The sequence below is a fragment of the Onychostoma macrolepis genome, chromosome 20 (assembly GCF_012432095.1).
Source record: "Onychostoma macrolepis isolate SWU-2019 chromosome 20, ASM1243209v1, whole genome shotgun sequence".
NCBI classification, from domain to species: domain Eukaryota; kingdom Metazoa; phylum Chordata; class Actinopteri; order Cypriniformes; family Cyprinidae; genus Onychostoma; species Onychostoma macrolepis.
The window spans coordinates 15,457,956-15,484,004 of NC_081174.1; the positions used below are offsets into that span (position 1 = coordinate 15,457,956).

General features: G+C 39.2%; 1 protein-coding gene across 1 annotated transcript in view; it reads right to left on the reverse strand.

Moving 5' to 3' along the window:
• Positions 1-1,366: 1,366 nt before the first annotated feature.
• The window catches only part of mdn1 (midasin AAA ATPase 1), a 48,198-nt gene continuing 23,515 nt past the window's right edge, over positions 1,367-26,049 (reverse strand). The window contains 57 exon segments of the mRNA XM_058754929.1: positions 1,367-2,604; positions 2,921-3,063; positions 3,175-3,241; positions 3,392-3,506; positions 3,660-3,733; positions 3,963-4,137; positions 4,316-4,431; positions 4,579-4,668; positions 4,977-5,134; positions 5,219-5,383; positions 5,520-5,718; positions 5,889-5,990; positions 6,321-6,476; positions 6,575-6,891; positions 7,497-7,635; positions 7,898-8,202; positions 8,350-8,488; positions 9,062-9,199; positions 9,417-9,578; positions 9,673-9,851; positions 9,932-10,069; positions 10,422-10,645; positions 11,047-11,466; positions 11,726-11,841; positions 11,952-12,057; positions 12,138-12,264; positions 12,517-12,663; positions 12,890-13,043; positions 13,169-13,352; positions 13,717-13,790; positions 13,882-13,991; positions 14,278-14,430; positions 14,506-14,630; positions 14,730-14,824; positions 14,938-15,033; positions 16,022-16,260; positions 16,353-16,638; positions 16,783-16,944; positions 17,478-18,135; positions 18,818-18,930; positions 19,038-19,425; positions 19,627-19,841; positions 19,941-20,105; positions 20,376-20,502; positions 20,965-21,205; positions 21,343-21,559; positions 22,257-22,377; positions 22,469-22,629; positions 22,720-22,853; positions 22,946-23,052; positions 23,134-23,263; positions 23,658-23,771; positions 23,878-24,104; positions 24,743-24,942; positions 25,036-25,184; positions 25,572-25,780; positions 25,900-26,016. Of these exon segments, the coding sequence (XP_058610912.1) occupies positions 2,419-2,604; positions 2,921-3,063; positions 3,175-3,241; positions 3,392-3,506; positions 3,660-3,733; positions 3,963-4,137; positions 4,316-4,431; positions 4,579-4,668; positions 4,977-5,134; positions 5,219-5,383; positions 5,520-5,718; positions 5,889-5,990; positions 6,321-6,476; positions 6,575-6,891; positions 7,497-7,635; positions 7,898-8,202; positions 8,350-8,488; positions 9,062-9,199; positions 9,417-9,578; positions 9,673-9,851; positions 9,932-10,069; positions 10,422-10,645; positions 11,047-11,466; positions 11,726-11,841; positions 11,952-12,057; positions 12,138-12,264; positions 12,517-12,663; positions 12,890-13,043; positions 13,169-13,352; positions 13,717-13,790; positions 13,882-13,991; positions 14,278-14,430; positions 14,506-14,630; positions 14,730-14,824; positions 14,938-15,033; positions 16,022-16,260; positions 16,353-16,638; positions 16,783-16,944; positions 17,478-18,135; positions 18,818-18,930; positions 19,038-19,425; positions 19,627-19,841; positions 19,941-20,105; positions 20,376-20,502; positions 20,965-21,205; positions 21,343-21,559; positions 22,257-22,377; positions 22,469-22,629; positions 22,720-22,853; positions 22,946-23,052; positions 23,134-23,263; positions 23,658-23,771; positions 23,878-24,104; positions 24,743-24,942; positions 25,036-25,184; positions 25,572-25,780; positions 25,900-26,016 (9,874 nt within the window). The 3' untranslated portion in view covers positions 1,367-2,418.

A 26,049-nucleotide genomic window follows, 5' to 3' on the forward strand; every position in this document is an offset into this window, starting at 1 on the left:
CATTACTGCTTGCTATGGCAATATGACCATATATATGTCGGCGATGACATACAGTGTAAATCGACTGAACGTTTTCTATATCATTTATATATTGTTGTGGTATGCAATCTGCAGGAGCTGACACGTCAGAGCGATAAAGAAACATGGATAAATGAGTAAAGCAGCTTTCTGTGTGCGTGTGTACTCCAAGACAAAGATAACTATAATGCTAATAATAAAGATATAAATAAATAAATAAATAAATAAGGTTTCACTTTATTTTGATGGTCCCTTTAACACATTCTGTTGACTCTAAGTAATGCACCTACATCTACTGACTCTCATTAGAGTGTTAGTAGAGACTGGTAGGGTTAGGGTTAGAATAAGTTGACATGTACTTGCAAAGTTACTTATAGTCAGTAGAATGTCTGTTGAGATGCCATCACAATAAAGAGTTAGCAGATATTAATCAGACAATCCAATAATATTCTTATGAGAGTTTGTTGACGTGTAGGTGCAAAGCTACTTATTGTAGACAGAATGTTCAAAAGGGACCATCAAATAAAGTGTTACCAGAACTTGTTAGTAAGGGTATACTACTCACACTAGGCGCAGTTGCCTTGTACTAAAGCCCAAGCGCGATTGTTCTTTTGTTAACAGACAGATATCATAGGATTATTACAGAGGTAACTGAGGTTAATGGTGGAATTTGCTGCTTTACTCACAAACTACAATACCTGTTCATCAATAATAAGAACCAGATCCATTATAAATCTAAATGTACTCTAATTAAATGAATTGAAAAGTGTGATATCCAAGTAATAAAGATTTTTGCTGTCATAATGATAACAATAATGCATACAAAAACAGTAAATGAACTGTTCCATGCTCCAGCGCGGTGTGTACCGCACCCGAGCCACCTCTTCAAGCGGGCTAAGGCATGGTTAAACGAACCGCACTGGACACAGAGCAGTCACACTTGTAAAATGAACTGGACTTTGGGGGTCAATCACGCTCAAGCATGGATCAGATCCCCTAGTGAGAGTACATCCTAAATCTAAGTGAATAGCAGATAGCACACCACAAATATAACCATAAAAGCACAAAAAATAATGTATGTTAAAAAAGCCAATCGGGATTGTATACTTAGAATGCACTAATAAATCGAAAAATTGTATTCCTAATGTAGAACCCAACCCTAGCACAACAACAGCTTCAATTCAAAATTAATGTTTGAGGTGATTCACTTTTACTCTTCCAGAAATTATATCCATAGGTAAATTTGTGTGACATCAAAGTCATCAAATTGGTCAAGTTTAACAGCTCGTCTTCATCTGCAGCTTTTCATTACAATCAAAGTCAACTATCAATTCAGATCATAATGAAAACATGTCAAAAATGTTTTATTGTTATTTCCACGGTTATCGGCAAGTATCATTTCATGAACGACGATGAGGAAGAAGACAGGAGACCATAGATGTATACCAGGTCACTGTTGCATTTGGACAACGTGTACATGATGAAAGAGTTTGTTTTCTGATGCTGCTTTCTTTGACACAGAATGCACAGACCAAGTTGTGTAACTGAAAAATGTAACTGAATCAAAATACTTCAAAATGAAATGTTTAAAACTAGATATGTCTAGTAAGAGATGCAGCTATTGGCTATGAGGTTAAATATCTAAGATCTGTAGGATATAGAACAGTGACTGAAATCAAAGACAATTAAGAAGAGCTTTCAAAAAGTGTCCTTCACTTGCAGAAATTGTGCTTCAAGTTGTAAAGAAGAAATAGCCAGTGATTCAGTAGTTAGAATACTTTCAAATATACAGTGTGGGTGATGAGTCAGTACCAAGGTTTTCATTGAGAACCATCTAGATGGGAACATGGGTTTTTGTAAAGGCACATAGTTTGTTTTGGATACCATAAACGGGTCTGAAGGTGATTACTGACATGCAGTTGGACTATTTTTGCATATGATATTATCAAACATTGGCAGTGCCATTCACACTAAATGTCACATTCACATTTACAAACATCCAAACAAGAAAGGGGGTGGGAAATACTCCTGGGTTGGAGGTCTCTTCAGTCAACATTCAGTTAGTTCAACGGAAGTTTTTCCACACACAGGCATCACATTTTCTTGCAGTTAAAGAAAAAAAATAAAAGATGTGCAAAGTTGATTGATGGTAACAATGGGAAAACAATTCCTGGTGACTGTGATGATGAAAAGGAGAAACCACTTCAATCAAACTACAAATTCAAAAAAATAAAAAAGGCACATGTACAGCAGCCTTTCTAATGTCTTTGTTTGTTTGTGTGTGTGTGTGTGTGTGTGTGTGTGCTGTGTGCACTGATGTTTGGGACGACTAGCAGCAGTGGAACATCAGTTTTACAGTTGTGTCTTCTGGCCCCTCTTAATTTGATTCCATGTGGTCAATCACTGGTCTGTAGCTGTGACAAGTTCGAACCACTGTCTCAAAGCATCACTGAGTGTCTCAGGGAGGGCGTTCACATTTCGCAAGATAATGTAGAAGGGGAAGGGGAATTCCTCCATGTAGGACCGAATCTCCGGCAGCTCACCTGGCCCTTTAAATATGGGTACTTTGATATCCAATATGGAATCCTAACATGGAGAGATTCATATTTTAATACACACTGCAATTTAAAATGTATATTTATTTTATTAGTTTAATTATAAAAGTATTTAAATAATGACATTATAATAAATATAATTCAAATAATTTTAAGATAATTAAAATGCAAAATAATTACCTAAAGTTAAAAAACAAAAAACCTGGGGATCACTCAGTATCTTCAAAGTGCATTTCAATTTACTAATTTAGATAATGTCAAAGCAAATAGAAAATCAATATTTTTTTTAGTTTAGCTAAACCTGCATTGTGAACACAAAATCCAGTTGAACCAATCAGATTCCTCACCCTGGAGTTTGGGTTATCCAGCACTACAAATATGACAAAGATGTTTGCACTGCGAGCAGCCTGAACAGCAGCTGCGACTCTCTCTTTCCCCTCCAAGAACAAACCACGACCATCAGATACTATTAGCAGTAACTGAGACGTTTCTGTTAAGAGGAAAAATAAAAACAAATCAAAGAAATGCATTAGATCAGAAAGTAAACAAGACTCATAACTAAGGGCTGCTTTGTTGACATCAATGTGATCAATTATTTTACCAGTGTTTGTTGAGCCAGGGGTCTGCTGTTTGGCTGCCATGAACATATTTGTTGAAGTCTCTAAAAACTGAAAGATAAAAATATTCCAAATGCTTTTTGTATTTGCAGTGGGATAGCATCTGACAGTCATCATTTGAAAAATATAACAAGATAATACAAATAAATGTAACAAAACATAAAAATGACTTCAAATCAAAAAGTCCAGAGAGATATTTACTTGAGCTATTCTGGTCTTTTTCTGCTGGAACTGACAGAGCCGCAGTATTTTTGCTCCTGTTTGGTCACTGAACTGATGGTGGAAGGGATGGAGCAGCTGGACACTCTCTCCAAAACTACAGCAAAGGAGATAAAAGATGGATAAATGAGTGTGTGAATGCATGCATTAATTCATTTAAAGCTGAGAATCTTTGCACCAATATTACTCCGCCATAAGAATAAAAAAATTAAATAAATAAATAATAAAAAAGAACCTCTGCTGAACTCACCTGCACACAGCCACCTGACCCACTTCCAAAAGTGTGAGAGCGTTCACTATGACAGAAACCGACTCAAATGCCAGCTACAGAGACACACACAATATCGAATACAATATTTATTAAAATCTTTCCATTTTAACAGGTTCAAATTAGGGGTGTCGCAATATACCAGTATTGAGAATAACTGAGTAATAACTGTAAAACTATATACTGATATTACGTTAATACTACACATTAAATATCACCTACTGAATTCAGCTTAACTAGGCTGTCACAATATTACATATCTAATGCGATTTTGGGAGACTGTACCTGTTTGGAGTGGTTGTCCACCATACTGGAGGAGTCATCCACAGCCAGGCAGATCTGGTAGTTTCTCTTACTGGGTTTTGTTCTCCTCAGCCAGATCTTATCCTTGCGGAACTGACTGGCGATGTAAGGAATGACCTTGCGCATGTTCAGCCGTTTGCCTGTGCGGAAGTCTCCCCTGTTTAGGATTATTAAATAGTGTTAATGGAAAACTGTTGAGGAGAAATGAAAGAAAACCCAAATGTTGATAAATATGACCAATGAAAGAACGACATCGGAGAAGATGCTCCTTTAAATGATAATTCATCAAGTAGAAATGCTTATTTTGAGGTTGGATGGGAAGGTAAAGGACCGACCTGAGTTTGGCAGCCTGTGTGGGCTCCAAGACAAGCCTGAGCTGCTCACAGAGCTGCTGAGACAGAGGAGACGTCAGGGCCTGGTACTGATGCCACAGCACTGCTGCCGCACTCTCCTGAGGGACATGGAGTAAGAAGGAAAAAAAAAACAAAGAAGAAATGGATTAATGAATTAAAAAAATATATATTTATTACCATTTCAATATGTGAGGAAAAGAGAAGAAGCTCAGTTGTCATGTGACTGGTGTTATGAAAGGTGTCACCTCTTCCTGGGATCCTAAAGTCTGTCTCTGCCAGGCCTCCAACTGCAGCTCCATCTCTCTTCTCAGCTCTTCTGGGTTCTTCAGTGGTACCTGATAGAACACATATTGCTGTACAATCTATATATGCTGAATGTAATATAGATTAGACACTAGCAGTTTGGGATCATTACATATTTTTTAAATGCTTTAAAAAAAAAAAAAGTCTCTTATGCCCACCAAGGCAGCATTCATTTGATCAAAAATACAGTAAAAACTGTAATATTGTGAATATGATTAAAATTTCAAATAACTGATGTCTTTACTGTCACTTTTGCTTAGTTTTACGCATCCTTGCTGAATTAAAGTATTAATTTCATTCAGAAAAACAAACTTTCTGGAGTAAGCATAAATCAACATACCTTTTGCATGTCCATCAGTAATTCAGGCACAGTGTGGATAGTGGACTCGTCACTCCTCTCTTTCATCTCTTCTTCATTACTGCTCCTCTGTGTCTCTGGCTTCTCCTTTTCTTCTTCGTCGGCCTGTTTCTGTGCCTCCATGTCCCCACACTCCACACCTGATAGAGAACGGATGGACGTTAAAAACATGGACACACCGGTTACACGTATGTGCACACAGTTGGTGGATGTTAATATTCCACCTTTCTGAGAAGCTTTATTGTCGTTTAGCTTCTCAGGTTTAAGTTCCTGGGCTTCAACTGCTTGCAGGTCCTTTTCTTCCTCCACATCCATTGCAATGTCGTCGTCTTCATCCTCCTCTTCCTGTTTCACACCAGTCGGCTTCTGCTGTTCTGCACTGGCAGTATCTACGAAGAAGATTGTAAGAGAATGTTTACATGGATTGGAATACATTGCAGGGCAGATTCAAACAGCTCAACATTTCTGAATTACAAAATTAAATAAAACAGAATATACAGTACATAATAGTAAACAAATCCTCACCATACGTCTGAGCATCGTATCTCTCCTCTCCGTGTTTTACGTGCTCATATAGGTCAGACTCCTGTTGTGTGTTGGGCTGAGACTGATCTTGTGTTTTCTCCTCTCTTTTGTCAACCGTACGCAAACGTTTTTTCACACGCTCATTATAATCACCCAATGAGCGTTCATTATCTGCCTGTCCAGGTTTGCGTTTGAAGCTCTGGTAAATAAAAAAATAAGAGAAGACATCAGCTTTTCTATATTTTACACTTCATGCCTTTATATGTGATTTAAAAACTGCACTTTTCTCAGCAACAAGACAAAATAGCACAATTAAATAAATAAGCAAATAACTGTCAAGTGAAACAGGATGTTATTGCACACACTGACCTGCGTGTTTCTCTGCCTCTGTTTGTGTGAACTCATCCTGGCCATCAGCTTGGAGTCGTGCCCCTCAGACTGACTGGCATCTGCGGCCCCGCTGCCATCCTCCTGTGGACATGGATCATTTACATAACTGAGCTCCAAAATTGACAAAAATTTTATACTGACTATAGAAATTTCATTTAAAGATTTTATTAAATATTCATGACTTTTCCAGGCCTGGAAATCATTTCTAATGTTCCCTATTGTGAAGTATATCTCAGTGAAAGGGGACTTTGTATCTATTGGGAACTGATAACTGATTGGATTGCTGGATCATTGTTGTTTGTGAGTGACAGGCGACTGGAAAGGAGCAATTACTCTCCCGCCATTAATGGGTATAATGTTTTTGATTAAAGATCACACGGGCACATGAAGTGTTGGCTGACACTTGCGCACCTCCTTTGCCTGGTCTCTCTCTGAGGCAGCTCCAGCCAGCTCCACTGCGGTGTCACTCTGAACGTTCTCCTCTCCTGTCTGTCCATCTGACGCATGCTCCTTCCTCTCTGCAGATTCCATCTGTGCTTCATCATCCTCACCCTCATTCTCTTCCTCCTGTGAAATGTCAGATTTCAGTTATTAGGCAAGTCTTTTTCCTCTGCATGTTTATATAACTACACATTTCCATAACAAATGACTTTTGAACACCACACCTTTGGTTTTTGCCCTTGATCAGCTGGTATGGACTTGTTCTCCTCTCGCCCTTCTTCCTGTCCTTTATTTTTCTCCTCCTCCTCCTCTTTCTCCTCTTCTTCATTCTCTCCTCTTCCATCTGTTTCAGACTCTTGATTTTCTGATTTTTCTTCTCCTTCCTTCTCTTCTGATTTGTCGTCTTCTCCCTGTTCCTCTATCTGTCCTTCTTGTTGCTCATCTGTCATCTCATCTCCACCTTCCTCCGATCCATTTTTCTCTTCTTCCTTGTTCTCATCCACCTCCATGAGTTTGTCATCTATATCAAATGGATTCTCCTCTGAAACAAAACGAAAAAAGTGTGTGAAAAAGCACAAATTAAGAATAATTACAGTTAAATCAATTTTATAGTTCATGTACACTACCGTTCAAAAATTTGTAATTAATAATTTTTTTTAAAAAGAAATATTATTTTCGGTTAGGATGCATTAAATTGATAGCAAAGGTGATAATAAAGGCATTTATAATGCTACAAAAGATTTCTATTTCAAATGAATGCTGCTCTTTTGAACTTTTTATTCATCAAAGAATCCTGAAAATGATCATGATTCCCACAAAATCATTTCCATTTCTTGAGCAGCAAATGATCATGATATTAAAATGATTTCTGATGGATCATGTGACACTGAAGACTGGAGTAGTGATGCTAAAAATTCAGTTTTGCAATCGCAGGAATTAATTACATTTTTAAAAATATATTAAAATAATAAAAATATGTATTTTAAATTGTAATAATATTTTTCAGTGTTACTGTTTTACTGTATTTTTGATGCAGCCTTGGTGAGCATAAGAGACTTCTTTCAAAAGCATTACAAAATATTACCAACCCTAAAGTTTTGAATGGTAATATATCTGTTAGAGGAGATGCCTGAATATTGAACATACCATCTCCTTCTCCTTCTCCCTCTTCATCCTTGCCATCTTCATCCAGGTTGAGATCGTCTGGCAGGTCCATGGCATCTGTTTCTGCCGCCTTCTCCTGCTTACCGTGGTACGGGTCGACTTCATTTTCATCAAACTCACGCTACAAACACACACACATGAACATGTTGTTAAATACATACCTATTATAATAATCTCTTCCATTGGGTTCCACAGTTTTGATATTGATGGAAAGAAATGGTGAAGATTGACATATAGCGCTGTTGCACTTCGAGCGTCATGAGTTTGAATCCCAGCTCGTGAATCTTTCTCGATCCCGCCCCCCTGTCTCTCTCCCCCATATTGCTTCCTGTCCGTTTTACACTGTCCTGTGTAAAAAACAATAGAAATGGTGAAGGACTGACCTCATCCAGCTGTTCATGGATTTTCTCCTTTTCTTCCTCATCTTTTGGGTGATCTTTGTCCTGGTTCTTATCTTTGTTTGACTCTCCAGCATCCATGTTGTCATCTTTTGCCACCAGCTCTGACTCTCCCTGATCCATTCCTGGACCAGACTCTTCCTCTTTATCACTGTCACCATCATCCTCATCATCCTCATCATCTCCCCACATTCTCTCGTCCAGAGTATCTGTCTGACCATCACCCAGATCCCCCATCTTCTTATCCAGCTCCTCATCTTCTTCCTTATCAGAGTCTTCTTCATCCTCCCCTAAACAAGAGACAAGAGATTCGTGTCATGTTTTTTCTAATCTTTGATTGATTGTGAAATTCAAGTTATATATTTTGCTATTTGCACCCGCTAAAACCATTTTCAGTTCAATCTAGCATCTAATTGAGTAACAGTAAGTGCAGTCACCTGGCTCAAGGTCTGTGCCGTCATGCATCTTTCCATCAAAGTCATCAGACATCTCAATGGCATTGTCCTCCTCTTTAATGTCCTGTTTGTTTTGCTCCTCCTCCTTCTTGTCCTGACCCTCCTGGAAGGTGTCTTCAACCTGTACAAAGGCAAAGGTTCAGAAATTCATTTAGATTCCAGTTCAGAAATTCATTTTGACACCAATCCAGTTTTTAAATTTCAATCAAGTTCAGAATTTCAAATTAAATCCAGTTCAGATTTGTGACCCTGGACCACAAAACCAGTCATAAGTAGCACAGGTATATTTGTAGCCAACAATAGATTGTATGGGTCAAAATTTAAGATTTGATTAGTAATATGCATTGCTAAGAACTTCATTTGAACAACTTTAAAGGCAATCTTCTCAATATTTAGATTTTTTTCCAGATTCCAGATTTTCAAATATTTGTATCTCAGCCAAATATTGTCCGATCCTAACAAACCATATGTCAATACAAAGCTTTATTTATTTGGCTTTCAGATGATGTATAGATCTCAATTTCAAAAAAATGGACCCTCATGAGTGGTTTTGTGGTCCAGGGTCACATTTGAAGTTTTACTCAAGTGAGAATTCAGTATGACATAAAATTTAAGCTCAATACCAATTCTGATTAATTCCAGATTTCAGATGTACAAATGCTTTCTTAACAGTGGTTTACTCATACTAATGTACCTGATCCTCATTCTCGATTTTGTCACTGACGTCTTTTACTCCTTCACCTTCTCCTATTCCTCCACCCTCATAATCATGGAACTCTGTCGCTCCCTCACCGTCTCCTCCTCCCATCAGCTCCTGGGGCAGACAGAAACCCTGTAGAGTGAAAGCAGAGAGAGGGAGAGAAAGAGATAGACAAAAGGGCAGAGTAACAAAAATGTAAAAAACAAAAAGGACAATTAAATGTTTTGGGGGGAAAGTGGATTTAAAGTCAAACTAAATAATAATGTTGCAAACAGTAGCTTTTCAGATTGACCAATTCTGTTTCAGAAAGGCTCCAGTGACCAATGAGGGAAAGCGCAAGACAATATACCTTCTGTGCGAGTTCAGTGAAGATGTTAGCGAGGACGGACAGCAGCTTTCCTGTGGTACGGTGAGCTCCCATCATTACAGCCAGATAATACCTCACCAATTCAGAGTACAGACATAGCATAGGCTCCAAACGCACCACACCCCTACACGCCTCTTTCAGTTCCTTCATATAAAATATTCAATACACACATATCCAGTGTTATTTTCAGACTTAATCTGTTTGCAGATAATACTGTTTATGTATGTGTGCAACTGACCTGTAGTTGGTGGGGCTGACAGTCGTCCCTGTGTGATCGAAGTCTCTCCAGCAGCTCTGTTATGACTCCATTGACCTCCGGTAATGAGAGACTGGACACATCTGCACTCAGGTCTTCTTCCAGTAACCTGCCCAAGTGTCCCGGTTTCAAGAGCTCCTCTGCCACCTCTGAGTCACTCTCTAGAGAAGCACACATAAAATGAGCACACACACAGATCCTCTCGAACATGCTCTGTGTAAAATCCTGGGTGAATTCCCACCTCTCTTGCTCTCTGAGTGCTGATCCTCCGGTTTTTCCTTCTCCTTCCTCTTAACAAGCATCTGAACCGCACACAGAACCATGTTTATTGCTTTCTCTAGCTGCCTGGAGAACTCAGCAGAAAATGGATGGGAACGTCCTGCAGGCAGCCAAGAAAAATAAAAGAGGTAAATTTAGATCAATATAGACTATTCTTATAAATTAGAATTGCAAGCAAGATGTGATTTTAGTAATTTTATTTTTTTATCTTGCCATTTTTATATTTGTAGTTAGCTTTAATTTACTTCCATTTTAGTATAATTAAATTTAGTGTTCATTTTACATTTTAAATTTTTCCATCTAATATGTATATTTTATTTAATTTCAGCTTTATTCAAAAATATTTTTAACAGCTTTAGTCAACAACAACACTGGTATTACTGTATTTCCTACTGAAAGAGGAAGTTAGAACAGGACATGTCAAAGGTCTGAACAGCACTCTGTGCTCTTACGTTTCTGTGACTGTCTGATAGAAAGCAGGTGAGTCTTCCAGGTGGTGAACTCTGTGAGACAGGTCTCCACCTCCATCCTTACAGCCTGGAGACCGCAGATGAGGGCAGGCTGGGTATGGAGAACCGGAACACCATCAGGAATAAAGAGTTGTTCTAGAGCCGGCATCTGACCCACCACGATGCCTAGCCGGTCCAGAGAGGAACAGCAAAGTGTGAAGTGATCCCTATAAGGAGGAGACAGGAGATAAATGTTGATGCATACTTTAAATCTAAAAGGCAATGGATTAGGAACAGAGTTGAGACTGAATATAAACATTTCCATGACATTTTTAATGAGGACTTCTAGTAAAATAAAATAAAATTCACTACAGAAAATTTCCCAAATTTTTCAAATGATTTTTCTAGGCCGAAGAAAACAAACAAACAAAAACTAAATAATAATAAATAAAAAAAAATTTTTAATGATGACTTTTCTAGACAAAGTAAAATACAGTAATTTTCCCAACATATTTACTGATGATTAAAATAAAACAAAACTAATCAAACTAAAACAATATACATTTTCACAACATTTCCACACTTCCTGAACAGTTCAATTCAAATGTGATGTGTTTCTCATACTTACCAGCTATGGACAAGTCTTTCTGTGGATTCCTGGGCCAATCCATCCAACTTCTCTTTCAGGTCTTTCACTTCCTTCATTAGGTTCTCCACCTTGTGCTGCACCTCGTTCCAAGCCTGCTCCCCTCTCCGCAGCAAACACGCCTGTGGCTGGATGTGTGGGGGCAGGGGAGACGGGTGGCTCAGTGTGGCTTGACCCTGCATGACCTCCCCCTCCCTGGCCTCAGCAGGGGCTGCAGAAGAACCTTCAGGACAGCACTGGAGGATCCAAGAGAGCTGCAGGAGAACAACAGAGCAGTGCAGCACTGAAGACTGAGCCCTGGTGATCCAGTGCTGGAGAGGCTTCTGAGGAGGGAGACCGCTGACATCATCTTCAGAGCAATGCGTGTTGGACTTGATGCTCTGGATACTGTCAATCAACTTCCTGTTGTTTTAAACGGAAAAGAATCAGAAAACATGAAAACAGAAAATACAGTATTTACGTGGACCATTCAAAAGTTTGGAGTCGGTACATTTTTAAATTTTTTCTATAAAGGCATGTTATTCTCACCAAAGATTCAGTGTCACATGACCTTTCAGAAATCATTCTAATATGCAGCTTTGGTGCTTAAGAAACATTCTTATTATCAATGTTGAAAACAGTTGAATGGTAGTTTATCTAATGAATCTTGAAAGGACAGTACCTGAGTTGGACCCAGTGCTCTGTGAGTCCGGCAAGTCTTCCTCTTTGCTTCAGCAAAAGTTTAAAAAGGTGAGAAGAGAAACCTCTGCATCGTTGGATATTTCCCAGCCCAAGCTCCTAGAAAGACAGAGCAAGAATTACCTTATTGGATCACTCAGAGGACCACAATAAAACTTTAAATCTAAAGACATTTCGTTTTGCTCATTATATCGGTTTGAGGCCCTCACCTTAACAGCGCTTTGTAATGCCGTCAGCATGGCGTTGCGTCTGGCCCAGGATCGATAGAAGTACTTCTCACAGCCTTCCCACGCATCCATCATCTCCGCAAATAACCTGTGAACATTATTACTATCAAAATCAGGCTCTGACTCTTAACTATGACAGGCACTAGTCTGTAGATGCTGGTAACATACGTGTGTTCCTTGTTGTCCTGTGTTTTGACTGCAGACAGGGCTATCTTCATCTGCATGGGCTGCAGACACAGTATCTCATCTGGGTCTGCTGTATGACCCCAAGCCATACCCTTACGGTAGGACAGACCTGGAAAGAAACAAAACTCAATCAGTCTGCTGTCTGCATATCTTCAAGATTGTAGAAAAAGGAATAGATTTTTGAACATATTTAATACCAATACTTAAGATAAGTTCATTTTATTTTATATTTATTCATTTTATAATTAAAAACTACTATAATTTAATAATAATATTTCCATGTTTCTTTAAGGATCATAGGAATCTTGATTTCAATCAATCAATCAATTTTCTAACACCACGTGAAATGACTCCGACTGACCGATCTGTGCAAGCATCTTGAAGAGATCAGCTAGTGCTCTCTGTTTCTGCAGAAGGATGTGTTTCACCTCCGCCTTTTGCTTCTCCTGCTCCATGCTGCGGTCCACTGTCAGGCTCTGCAGGGCCTGCACATTGGTAATTAACTCGGCTGGAACAATAACAAATTGGAGAAAAAGTTAAGTTTTTTCATTCATGTGAGATTTTCAAAATTCATACACCCTCACGTATGCCTTTAATAAGCCACAAACATATAAAACAACATGCTGAGTAAGCTAGCCTGAGGACAGCAAATATGACAGCATAAAATAATCTAGTTTAATAATAAAAATGCAAAATAAACTTCTCAGCCTATAAATGAAGGCAAACAGCGATACCTGTGAACTGATCCAGGTCTTCTGAGAGCTCAGGCAGAGTGGTCTTCTTTAACAGTTGAACACACAACTTCTTCATCTTCCTCGTGAGGACAGGCAGACGGGCTTGGAGAGACGAGGGCTCTTTATCAGATGAGAGTTCTTCTGGACCATCAGCCTGATGCATGAAAAGTGTTTGTTACAAAAAGAAACACCATAAGGATCATGATAAGAAAATCCTCTAGAATTCAAGATATCATGTTGTTTTGAATGGGCTGAAATTTCAGCTTGAGGTTATGTTACCTGCAGATCTCTGCCCTTTCCAGGCAGGGCAGCTCTCAGTGCCCGATGAACCCTGTGCAGAGGAGTCTCTTCAGGCTGTGAATCCACATCATCCATGCCGCTGCTACTGCCCTGCTCCACCAGACACGGTGCACACGGCTCCTTCAGTGCCGCCTCAAACTTCTTCACAAACTTAAACAGGGTCCTGATCACAGACACAGTTTTTAAACCATCACAGCCAGTTTGATGCCCACTGTTTTAGCTATATGTTAAATACACAAGACGCAACTAGTCTAGTGCCGAAATGTAACAAACATGCTGATGAATAATGACAATATCACGTTAATGTGTTTTGAAAACACACTACCGTTCAAAAGGTTGGGTTTGGTAAGATTTTTTAAATGATTTTGAAATAAGACTTTTATGCTCACAGAGACTACATTTATATGATCAAACGTAAAGAAAGTATTATTACAGTTTAAAATAACTATTTTCCTTTTTAATAAAAATTTAAATGTATGACCCCAAACTTTTGACTGGTAGTGCGACTTTTAGTCAATCACCCTCACCTGTGTGTCTTCTCCACTGACTGCTTGATGGACCAAAAACTGACATCATTCCACTTGGAGATTTTGACAAAGTCCTGTAAATGTCAAGATAAACATTACATTAACTCAATAAAAGGAGACAAAATTACATCTGACAATAGTCTTGCTTGCTTAGGCTCCACCTACTTTGAGCTCTTTCTCTATAGGAGACCTCAGCTGGGTGATCTTGGCCTGGACGCTCTCTGAGAACTGTGTGTAATATTTATTGAGATTCCACAGCAAACTGCAGAGCGAGTCTGTGAGGATAAAAGGAAAGAAGTCATTCATTTAATTTGGCCTGGCCTGCGCTTCCCAAATGCACCGTAAGCTAAAGTACATTGTAGACCCATTGAAACCAATGGAGCTTCGATCAACTTAAGCTTACGATGCTTTTAGGAATCACAGCCCTGCATAGTCATCATTTTGTCACACAGCAGCTCTAAGAGTACCATAGAAGTCAAAATAAAACAAACTGTACTGTATCAACAGTGTATATGTATTGTTCTGTCCCTATGGATATGCTGTTATCCAGATTTCTCTTACAGTGTCCTTCCTGTTTGGGAGCCAGCAGGACGTGGCAGTGAAAACCAAGCAGCATGGACAAGCGAACAGAAAACTCTCCTAAGGTGGAGCCTTCAATGAAGGCCTGCAGGGTGGATGAGACTGACGAGAGGGAAAGATTCTCCACACCATCATCTATAGGACAAGAAAAGTGTCATTCAATGCAAACAGATAAAATGTGATTAATCATTTATTGTGCATTTCGTTCACCGTGTCTGGAGTCTGTCCTCTGCTCCTGTAGGTATCTCTCGATGAGTTGGTAGATGGACAACCAGTGCTTGGTTGAATTTTCAGCGTGGCGCTTCTGTGCGTTATCTAGGCTGCTCGACCAGCAGCTGCAGAGATACAATAGTTGAAACCAATTAGACCACCATATAGCAGATTAAAGCAACTTAACAAGCTTTAACCATCACCTTCAGTTTAAGATTACTTACTTGAGCTCAAGTTTTCTCCACTGAATGATGAGTTGTGTGATAGCTTCCAGCTCATTCCTAAGAGACACTGCCCGGCTAGCATTGTTTTCCCAGTCCTGTGTGGAAAAATGAGAAGAACTGCTCGCAAACTGATATCTCAAACTGATGACCTAAGCTGTGCACAAATGGTCGGTATATTACTGACTAGTGTATGAGCTGATTCCCCTACCTGTGCTTTGCTGAGCAGGATCTCCAGACCGTTTAGGAACTTTGCTAGAGGGCTGGAAAGACTAAATGCCAATATCCTCTCTATTACCATGGTGATCTGCGACACATAATACAAAAGAGGGCATTTGAGAAATAGCCAAAAGTTTTAACACACTTCATAGCAAATTGAGTTTCAAAGAAGTTATGTCTCAAATGTTAAACTAAACTAAGGGGTTTTTACCCTACTTGATGCCAAATATTACAGCCCAAATTGTGATTATAACTTTGTGAGATGCATCGGTTCCTTAAAATATAAATGCATCTACAGATTTTCAAGAAAATAGCCATGTATACGATACAAAGCACAAAGAAAAAAATTAATAAGCAAATTATTAATTTCTTTTATCAAATTAAGCATCATTTTAGCTCACTAATAATGTTAGATGTACATACCTGACAATAAATATTTTTAATTAAAGTCAGATTTATTAGTAAAGTGTTTTTCACAATAAATATTATTTCAAAGCAGTTCTTTAAAACAAGACATGTTTACATACACAACCTTTCAATTTTTTTAATGAGTTCAACGATTTTACTCGGCAAAGATGCATTAAACTGATCAAAAGCGACAGTAAAAGACACTTATAACATAACGTTATTTCAAATGAATGCTGTTCTTCTTTCTATTCACCAAAGAATCCTGAAATAAAATGTGTCATAGCTTCCACAAAAATATTAAGCAGCACAACTGCTTTCAACATTGATAATAACGGGAAATGTTTCCTGAGCACCAATTAGTACAATGATTTCATTATTACAATCATGTGACACTACAGTAATGGCTCCTGAAAACTGGCATCACATTTCTATTCAAATAGAAAACAGTTATTATAAGTTGTAATCATAATATTGCTGTATTTCACTGTATTTTTGGTCAAATAAATGCAGCTTTGATGAGCGTAACAGACTTTCAACAACATTAACTCCAAACTTTAAACAATAGTGTATATTTTTTTCCTTAAGTTCCTTGGGGGTCCCTTCAACCCAATTTCAAAAAACCTGAAACATATCATTGGAATGACAGTGACAGTAACAGCCTCTCTCACCTGAACCAGTGCAGGGTGTTCGGGCCAGTCGCTCAGGCGCTGTCTCACAGCCTTACTCAGCTGTTCTAGCGCTGGCAGGCAGATCCGGGCCTGACTCATATTAGGGTCTCTGTAGAAGTCATACGGCCCATCACTCCGCAGAATCAGTCCAGCTGGACCTCCAGAACCACTCACAGTGTTCTGGAGCAGAGTGCTGAAGAGAAGCTGAGAGCCCATCAACTTAGGGTCCACTTCACAGTCTGAGAGAGAAAGGGATAAACAGGGAAAGATCAGATGATGAGATATGTGAGGGCCGAGGTTTTCTGATTTGTATAAAATCATGCCTTCATACCCATTAGATGGTAGAAGCGGGCTATCAGTGGAGCTGTGATTTGATATGACGAAACCAGGGCACTGATGTGGTCTTTGCTGTGATTGGTTGACAGGTTGGGTTGGTACCACAGTGACTGAGCATAAGACAAACAGAGTCTCTGATGGACCTGAACCACTGTGCTCATGCTGCTGACCAACAGGAAGCTGCTCGTCTCACTAGACGACGACTCCATATCTGCATCATCGTCATCCTCTATGATTATTGGCTGATCAAGACTAGGTTCTGAAGTGATATCAGCAAAATCCTGTGGAAAAAACACATTATTGATCCAAAGACAAACTCTTACCGATCTGACAACAATGGAAAGAGCAACAAAACATGGAAATGTGTGTAAATAAATTAAATCGCACGTAAAAACTCGCATGTGACCCTTTTAGTCCATGTTTACCTTGTGGTAAGAGGGGAAAGAGCGTCTGAACTCTCTCTCTTCCTGTTGGTCCTCTGTAAGGCCTGTCCCATGTAGACGAGAGCGACTGCGGTACAGACTGGCTTCCATCTGCTCTTTTTCTCTCGCTCTCTTCTCCTGCTCGTCCCATTCATTCACTATAGCCTGAAAAAAACAAAACATCACAGTCTGTTACAAAACCAAAATTATTATATTATTATTCAAATATAACCAGTATATTATTTTTCTTCTCACACAGACCGTCTATATCTATATACTAACTAAAAATAAACTATTCAAAATCGTTTTCATGACTTTTACTGGATGAACTTAAAACTTAACTTAAAAAAAAATCAGAAATGATGTTTTGGTAAATAACTGAATAGTTGAAGTAATAAAAAAAAAAACTGAAGTAAATATAAATTAAAGCTATACAGAAATCAAAAATAATAAAAATTAAGTCACTAATATGAAGATGAAACGGAACTGAAAACACAAAAATAAAAGGAAATACAAAATATTAATAAATACTAAAATAGTACATAAATAATACAAAATGAAGCTTATTATTATTTATTTAATTATTTATGCATTTGTTATAAAAAGTTAGAGGACACCACATTACAAATCTGAGATTCAAAATCTCATTGAAATTAAATTCTAAATATCATTTGGGATATTTGTACTTTGTATCTCACCTGGCAAACATGTCTGAAGAGTTTTTGCGTCTCTGAACTGAGATGTCCAGCACTCAGTGCGTGACTCTGTATGTACAGCAGCGCATTCAACAACAAAACTGCTTGATCTGGGATCACACGGCTGACCTCTGTTGCTGGCAGCTGCTTTCCCAGGCTCTTTAGCATGTGTAAGCATTCCCTTGAACACAGGTAGTCTGCACAGGCCAGATCAGAGGACGCCGTTGGACTTGGAAAAGCTAGCATAGTGGACACGAGACGTGACAGACCCGGTTGGGCAGTCACCGACGAAGACACCTGAGACGCCAGGAGTCGCATGCCATGCTGCACTTGCAAAATTGCTGCCCGTAGGGGCACAACCACGTCAGGATAGAGAGGGTACTCCTCGACCAGCCGCTGGGCAAAGCGGTGCTGTGAAGCCTGCCAGACAGCCTCCTCCTTCAACAAACCCTGAATTCCCGATCTTGATTTTGGGGCCTGTAAGGCCTTCAAGAGGTGGGAGAGCAGGTCGCCCACTGCAGCTGGTTGGCCGATGCTGCACAGGTAGTGCTGAAGTTCCTGATACAGGCGACCATATTGGGGGTCAGGGGGGCGGCAGGCTTGTTTACGACTCAGTTCACAAATCTGCTCCTTCACCTGCTGCATACGGATCCACAAGTACCTACAAACACACACAAACAACAAAAGAGAATTCAACATCCAATTGGAAATTGGAACTTTAATTGAATATCCCTGATGTACAGTATGAAAAAAGGATATTTAGGGGATTTGATCAAACAATTTAATATCAATATTAGTGCTGGGCAACGATTAATTGCAATTAATCGCATCCAAAATAAAAGTTTTTATGTTACATAATATGTGTGTGTGTCCTGTGTATATTTATTATGTATATATAAACACACACACGCATGTATATATTTAAGAAAAATATGTTATGTTTATATATTAAATATGTAAGGGATAATCAACGGCTAGCTGTGCATTAAATGATTTGAATGCACGACGTGGAGCCGAAGAACCACCCGACACACAGCGTAATATTATTACTTTAACTACCTGTGCAGTTAAATGAATTTAATCAACACCTGTCAGCCAATCAGATTCAGCCAATCAGAATCGATTCTTCAGACAGACCATGGCATAAACTGTTATACTGCATACCTGCCAGTCAATCAGAATCCAGTATTCAGACAGACCATGGAATAAATATACATAACAAATATACAAAGTATACACACACATACTTTAAACAAAAACTTTTATTTTGGATGCGAGTAATCGCAATTAATTGTTGCCCAGAACTAATCAATATGGTTGATATTAGCTGTAATATTCATTACCTGATGCGAGGATGCTGGAAGTTGTCAGTTGTGCTGCTCTCCTCAAGCTCCGCCCCTGTGAGCAGCTGTGAGGACAGACTCCGCCCTCTCCACTCTTCCTGTAGCAAAGCAAGCTGAGAGACACAAAGAAAGCCATTTTGAGGTGAGTTGCATGTAGTTGAAAGGCTGCAACAGATCTCTAGAAATCTCACAAAAGCAACCACTTGCAAGCTTGTCTCACCTCCTCTTGTGCATAGCGGAGTTTATACGCCCTTTTTACTGCAGGGTCAAAAATTGTTTGTGGAGCCCAAACTTGGATTTGCAGCAGACCCATATTCACCCAAAAAACTCCAGACCGGGCAAGTTGGACTGAATCTTGTGCCCGGTTGTGCGCAAACTGTGTCAAGCATGTCACTAGGGTATCTAGAAAGCCTTCTGGGAGCAGGTTTTCTGGCAGGCCTTCTCTGAGGGCGATCTGAATCTCCTGGGCTGCAGAAATGGGGTCCTGGCCTTCAGTTAGACTGTCACAGGATTCTGCATAGCTTTCCTGTAAACCTGGAGACAACAGCTCAGAGAGAGACTGCAGTTGTCTACGCAACACAAGTCCTTGCAACCTACAGTCAGTTAATCTACAGAGAATGAGAGAGGGAAAGAGAGACAGAAAATAAAAAATGAATCACTGCACAACAGAAATGACAAAAACTGTTTATTTGAACAATTATAAAAATAAACATTTACCAAAAAATAAAAGCATTTATACAATTTTTGAAATGTAAATAAATATTTAAAAAAAAAATTAAAATATTGAAAATCTAACATGACGTCTCTACCTGAAGTCAGCAAGCTCAGGCAAAGCCATATTATCCCAGATCACAGCACTCAGATCTTGTAGCTGCCCGGTTCTCTCTCTCCACTCGCCCAGGGTCAAACGTGATGATGACAGGAAGTGTGACCCCGATGGATCCCATCGGCCGCCAGCATCAGTGCTGCTCAGAACTCCCAGCATGCAGCGGGACCACACTGCACGACTCAGCATGCCAGGACCCTTCACATCATCAGACATCACATCAAGTAAAATAACATGTTAATACAAATAAAAACAACAACTTTGTTTTGAGTTCTTCCTCTACAAACACACACACACCGTATCAGATGGTCCCAACAGTGATCTGGAGTTCATGTGCTCCTCAGGGTTCAGCGGATTCCACTTCAGCCAGCGGTCAGGGTCGGAGGTCACGCTGCCACTCCATAACGCTGCGAGTGTCTCAGACAGCAGCTCACACCACACCAGCGGCAGCTCCTCCACAGGCTGGGGAGGGAATTACAAGACTGATCAGAGTTGAAAACTGAGATGAACTGAAATTAAAATTAAAATATTAGTCCCTAGTGCAGCATGTGTTTTTCGGTAAATGGAGGATTGAATGATTTATATATGACATTTATAAATGGAATGTTTAACAAAGGTCATTTGTATTGCCTGCATAATAATAATAAAGATCAAGCTTAATCATTATATTGTTTGTATGGTAACTTCAATTCAGAAAAAGACCAGAATGATTATGAAGGTGTTTTGACAGACCCGCTCAGTGCCAAGCAGGAACCAGAGAGGCTGCAGCTGTCGGATATTCATGGGGGTCGACTGCATACAGAAACGCAGATGGTTAGAGAAGGACCTGCGCAGACCATCTTCTGCCTTCTTACTGCTCCTGTAGACCAAAATATGCAAAACAATATGAATAAAACATTATACAGAACAAAGAATAAAGTCTTATTAACAGCCTTGTGCTACAAGATCCTACTTTACAAAATCAAGTGCTAATTTCCAGCGTTATTGTTTACTAAAATTAAAACTTGTATAAAACAAATTGAGATAAAGTTCAAATAAAATGAAATATAAATGTTAGATTAAAAAAAAACTGAAAATGCGAAAAGTTCAAGCACTAATATTACTAAAAATGAAATATATTTAAACTAAATAGAAATACAAAAAACCTAATAAAAATGAAAAAACAATTAAATTACAAAAAATAAAAGCTAATTCATAATATTATTAAAAATACTGTAATAGTACATAAACAACAATAATACTGACAATGTAATTAACCTGCCTGATGAATTTTTTTATAATAATTCATCATTATTATAAGATTAGAGAAACGCAATCATACCTTGGTGTGACTGACAGGTACAGCAGGTCTGTGGTGACTTTCATTTGGTTAAGGACTGCCAACTCCTCCAGTGCAGGCCACAGTTGAGCCCTGCGTGCAAGCTGCAGTAACACCTCCCGGCCCGGTGCGGCACTGTCTACAACTTCTTCCTCATTATTTTCTGAAAGAGAGTCCAGCAGGCCACAGGAAGCCATATGACCCTGCTGCTGATCCACACAGCTCACAAGCCTCTCCAGAACCCCTGGATAGAACGATAAGAATATTCTGTGTCATTAAACTAAGCGGTCAGGGTTTGGCTGATTGTATGGTCTAGCACTACACCACTTCGTGTCCACAATTCTTACGAATTACTGTCCAAAATGTAAGTGGCTAGTTTACCTGAGTTCTGAGGCTCCAGCAGGAGGTTGGCCTGAAGCACCAAACCCCAAGCACCAAGTAGAGCTTCTTTGGAGTCGATTCCCATGGCCACACCACGGAGACGGGACACCTCTTGCTTCCACAGCGATGCGAGGCTGTTGTCGAGTCGCAGGTCCCTAACATCCAAAGCCCTGCACAGCACTCGCAGACGGGCTGCACATTCAGCCACTGCCTCCAGCTGCACAGAAAGAAGTACATCTGAAACTTTTGCTAGAATGTCTTATTTTATTTTATTTTTATAAAACATACCTTTTATTCAGTAAGAACTAATTAAATTGATCAAAAGTGACAGTAAATGCATTTATAATGATATAAAAGATTTATATTTAAAAAAAAACTTACTATAAAAAAATCTTCTGAGAACACGTATCATGGTTTCTACAAAAAATATTAAGCTGCACAACTGTTTTTAACACTGATAATAAGTTTCTAGCACAGCACATCAGCATATTACAATGATTTCTGAAAGATTATGTGACACTGAATTTTCACCAGCAATTAATCCTGTCTTCAGCTTTGCCATCACAGGAATAAATTATATTTTAAAATTTATTTTAAAATGTAATAATATTTCACAATATTGCTGTATTTTACTAGATTTTCGATCAAATTAGGTAAGCATAATAGACTCCTTTAAAAAGAAAAAAAACACACCAATGACAAACATCTGAATGGTAGTGTACAACAGGCTTTTTAGTAAATAAACTAGACTGTTTCCCAATCAGTAACATACAGCTAGCTGAATTTCACATTTTAAAAAATCCCTCAAATTTTTGAACGATAGTTTTATCTGGAGTTGAACCTGTGTAACCCAATGAGCAACACAGATAAACACTGCCGTGCCATGGCATTTCAAAATGTTACAATTGCCTAACCTTAAATGGCAGTGGCTTTCCTAATGTCTTCTGAATGCCCTTCAGAGCAGAAGCCACAGCCACAGAGCTGGAAAGTGTGTTCTGGATGGCCGTGGAGATTGTGTGTAGTTCCTGTTGGCCTCTGAAATGAACATCCACAACACGCATATAAACAAACACTACAGAGAACATTACATGATGTATTTTTGTCACATAATAAAGCCATTACTCACTCATAGTCACTATCCCCCATCAAAAGCTGAGGCAGCCGCAAAATAAGGTTTTTGTGCACCCACTGCCAGTGCAGGGACATCACACACACACTCCGTGTATCCGTGGCCAGAGAGTTACACACATGCCATAAACGATCCCTCCACTGCAGCAGCTGCAGGATCTGGACACACAAACACATCACCTTAAACACCAACTGCAGAACAGAGCAGCACGGCTATAATGAATATGTTCCGTGGAATAAAGCTCTGACCTCAAACATGAGGTGGTCGGAGATGTAGGGCTGGCCCGACTGGACAGCTTGCAGTACGAACGAATCCCACAGGTCGAAGAATGAGCGCAGGTGGACCAACACTGGATGAGGCAGCTGGCCTATGTCAACCGTCCCTATTAAACCCAATTTTATAATGTGAATAGTGACATACGACCCAGGCTTTTTCATTGAAAAGTGTATTTTTAACAACTGTGGGAGTGTGTACCTTTTGAGAAGGCAGTGGCCAGCCTAAGTGCGCTGTTATGAGGCGAGCTGTTTCCAGCACTGCTGTTAATAGCTGCTCTCTCCTCTCGGTCCATCAGCAATGTGATTCTTTCAAAACATAAGACATTCGTTTCTAGCCGTTTACCAATTTACAGGAATATTTTTGTAGTAAAATTTATAAGGACTTACCTGTTGGCAACAGCATTCAGTGCTTCCATGAATTCCATGTATCTCTCCTCATCCTCAAAGTTGCAGGTGTTGGCCAAAATGTCCAAGTACTGCTTGTTCCAGCGCATGTCTACCAGAATCCTGTAGTCATCTGGTGAAGAAACAAAATTTAGTAACTCCACAAGTCAGCAACTGTATATAACAGGGTTTTTTAGAACTATGATTTTGAATATTCCATATAAATAAATATTAAAGCATCCCAATGCATTTAGCTTCAATAATGTGACTGACTTCAGAATGAAACACAGTATTTAGCAGAAAATAATATAGGGTTGGACTTTATTTTATCTGCCAGAACGTATATTGAATTGTTTGGTCAGTTGGATTGATATATCATGATACGGTTTTCCCTTACGCACACAGCCTTATTTACATCAGCAGAAAAGTTGTTTAAGAGGAAGAGACACTTTCTACGAAAGAACACAAGGCTTATTATTATTTCAAGTGGTCTTTAAGTGTATATATGTGTGAGTGTGCATATGTACCTGTGCTGTGTGGTTGCAAGAGCTCTGCCAGACATTTGCCTTTCCCGATGAGCTTGCTGCTGAATACAGCCTTCAGTGCTGTGCATCCTGCCTCCAACTGCATCAGAGCTGCATCTGCAAGCACAAGTATGATCTCAGGTCTCAAAAATATGATCTCAGGACAACACAAGCTTTAATTAACAGGGGAAAAAAAGGATGTTTTTTTTTCTATACAGCATACCTGGTGCATGTTTGTACGTTTTGGTAAGGTGGGAGAGCCAGCTGGTCCTGAGGACCCAGTCACTGTGAGAAGCTCTTTCTGTCAGTATTTTAACTGCTGTTGGGAGGAGGCAAAGTGCATTCTCTGCTCCACCGTCCAGTCCTCCACCTCCAGAAAACTGCAGCCCGTCCAGCACAGCACCGCTCTGCATTGCCCTCTGCAGGTCAACCAGGCTCAGTGGACGATTCCTGCATCAGTAAAATGTTATTACTATAATTATTAATAATATAATATTATAACTACTGTTTTTGTTTTTTACAAAAACATAAAAAAAAAAAAAACTTTTTTTGCTAACTGAAATAATAATAAAATAGAAACATTTTACTAAATTACTAATAACCAATTAACTAATTTAGTGATTTTACTAATTTACTAATTAATTTATTGTTATGATTAAGTTATAACTGCAGTTTCACTTGTGTATGATCTATTTATCAAATATATAAAAAAAATAAAGCTAGAAAAAAAAAAATGACCTAAAAGCCACTAAAACAACTAAAACAAAAAATAAAAATAAATAAATGAATAAATATATAAACTTTAATTATGGCTTTTTATTCCTTTATCTTTTATACAGGACAGTGGAAAGATGACAGGAAAGTATTGAGGAGAGAGGGGAGCGGGATCAGCATAGAACCTCGAGACGGGAATCAAACTCAGGTCGCCGTGAGCGCAGTTGCGCTGTATATGTAGGCAGCCGAAAAAAATTAATAACTTTAAATGTGAATAACTTCCATGAGCACAAACTATTAGAATCTCATTAACAACCAATGACTTGGCCGATAATGAAATACAAAATGATTTGTATGTATAGTGTAGTTCTGACCTTTTTCCGTAAAGACTGAGCGTGTTGAGGCAGTACAGGAGGACCTGTCCGTCTCTCTGGACACTGGAGAAACACGAGTCCTCAGTGCACAGCAGGGCTGAGGGGATGCAGTCCGGCCACACACCCTCACACAGCAGCCCACTGCCCCAGTCCTCAGAGTCCAGCACTGCCAACTGCCTCTCAATGACTTCCTGAGCCAGCTGAGACAGGAAGTGAGAGGTGAGTTTGATGCATCAATTTTATGGCATCATATATTTGACCTTGTTGTGGTGTATGGACAAACATCCATGTACCTGCTGGTTAGCAGTGGTGCGTTGACAGAAAGCATAAGCCTCACCACAGGCCTGTAAAAGGGCACTGGGCAGATCAACTCCTCTCTGGAGCTGACCAGACAACAGAGATGCAGCATGGAGCAGAGACGACATGGATGATGCAGGTGAGTCTAGACGACATTGAAGAGAGCATATCCATTAAAACATATCTAAAAAATCGAAAAAACTAAAAAATAAACCATAAAAATGTTTCCGTATTTGAAATAAATTGTGTTAACTGAAATAAACTATTAAAAAACTTTTAGCATTTTCATTTTGCTTAACTTGATATGCTAAAATAACTAGAACTTAAATAAAAACACAAAAAACTAATAATTTTTTAAAAATATGTAACAATAAAAACTAATTCAAAACATTAAAACAAAAACTATAATAGTATCTCAATGATAATAAATTAACACGGCTTTAACCCCAAATGTAAATAAAACAACAACAACAAGTAAAAACAATGAAAAACTAACAACAACATCAAGTTTTTGATCCAATCACAGACTCACCCCATATTGTGTTCTTGATTTCTGAATGAATGGAGATCAGCAGGTCACACACGCAGTCTCCCGTCACACCCAGGGTGTGCAACACCATCTTTAGATCCAGGGTGTCCCAGCACACTCCCTCATGCTCACCAGGGATGTAGATCTCAACACCACGGTTTCTCATGGCTCGAGAGATTTCCCCATGTGTGGGATCCATGGTGAGGAACAACCTGAAAAACACAAAGAGAAATAGGATTGGACAAAGGCTGTGAGTTTCACAGAACTGTACTTCACATTAGGTTTGAAACTGTTCAGCAGGATGTGATGTTTGATCAGGATGTAATTGTACCTGAAGTTAGGGTGGGGTGTGATGGTGGGTGTGGTTCCATCAATGATCCCTCGTTCATTAATAGTTAATGACCCACCAGGCTCCAGAAGGGCGTTCAGTCGATCCAACACTGAAGGGCTGTAACACGAATATTTCATAGTAGAGTTATTT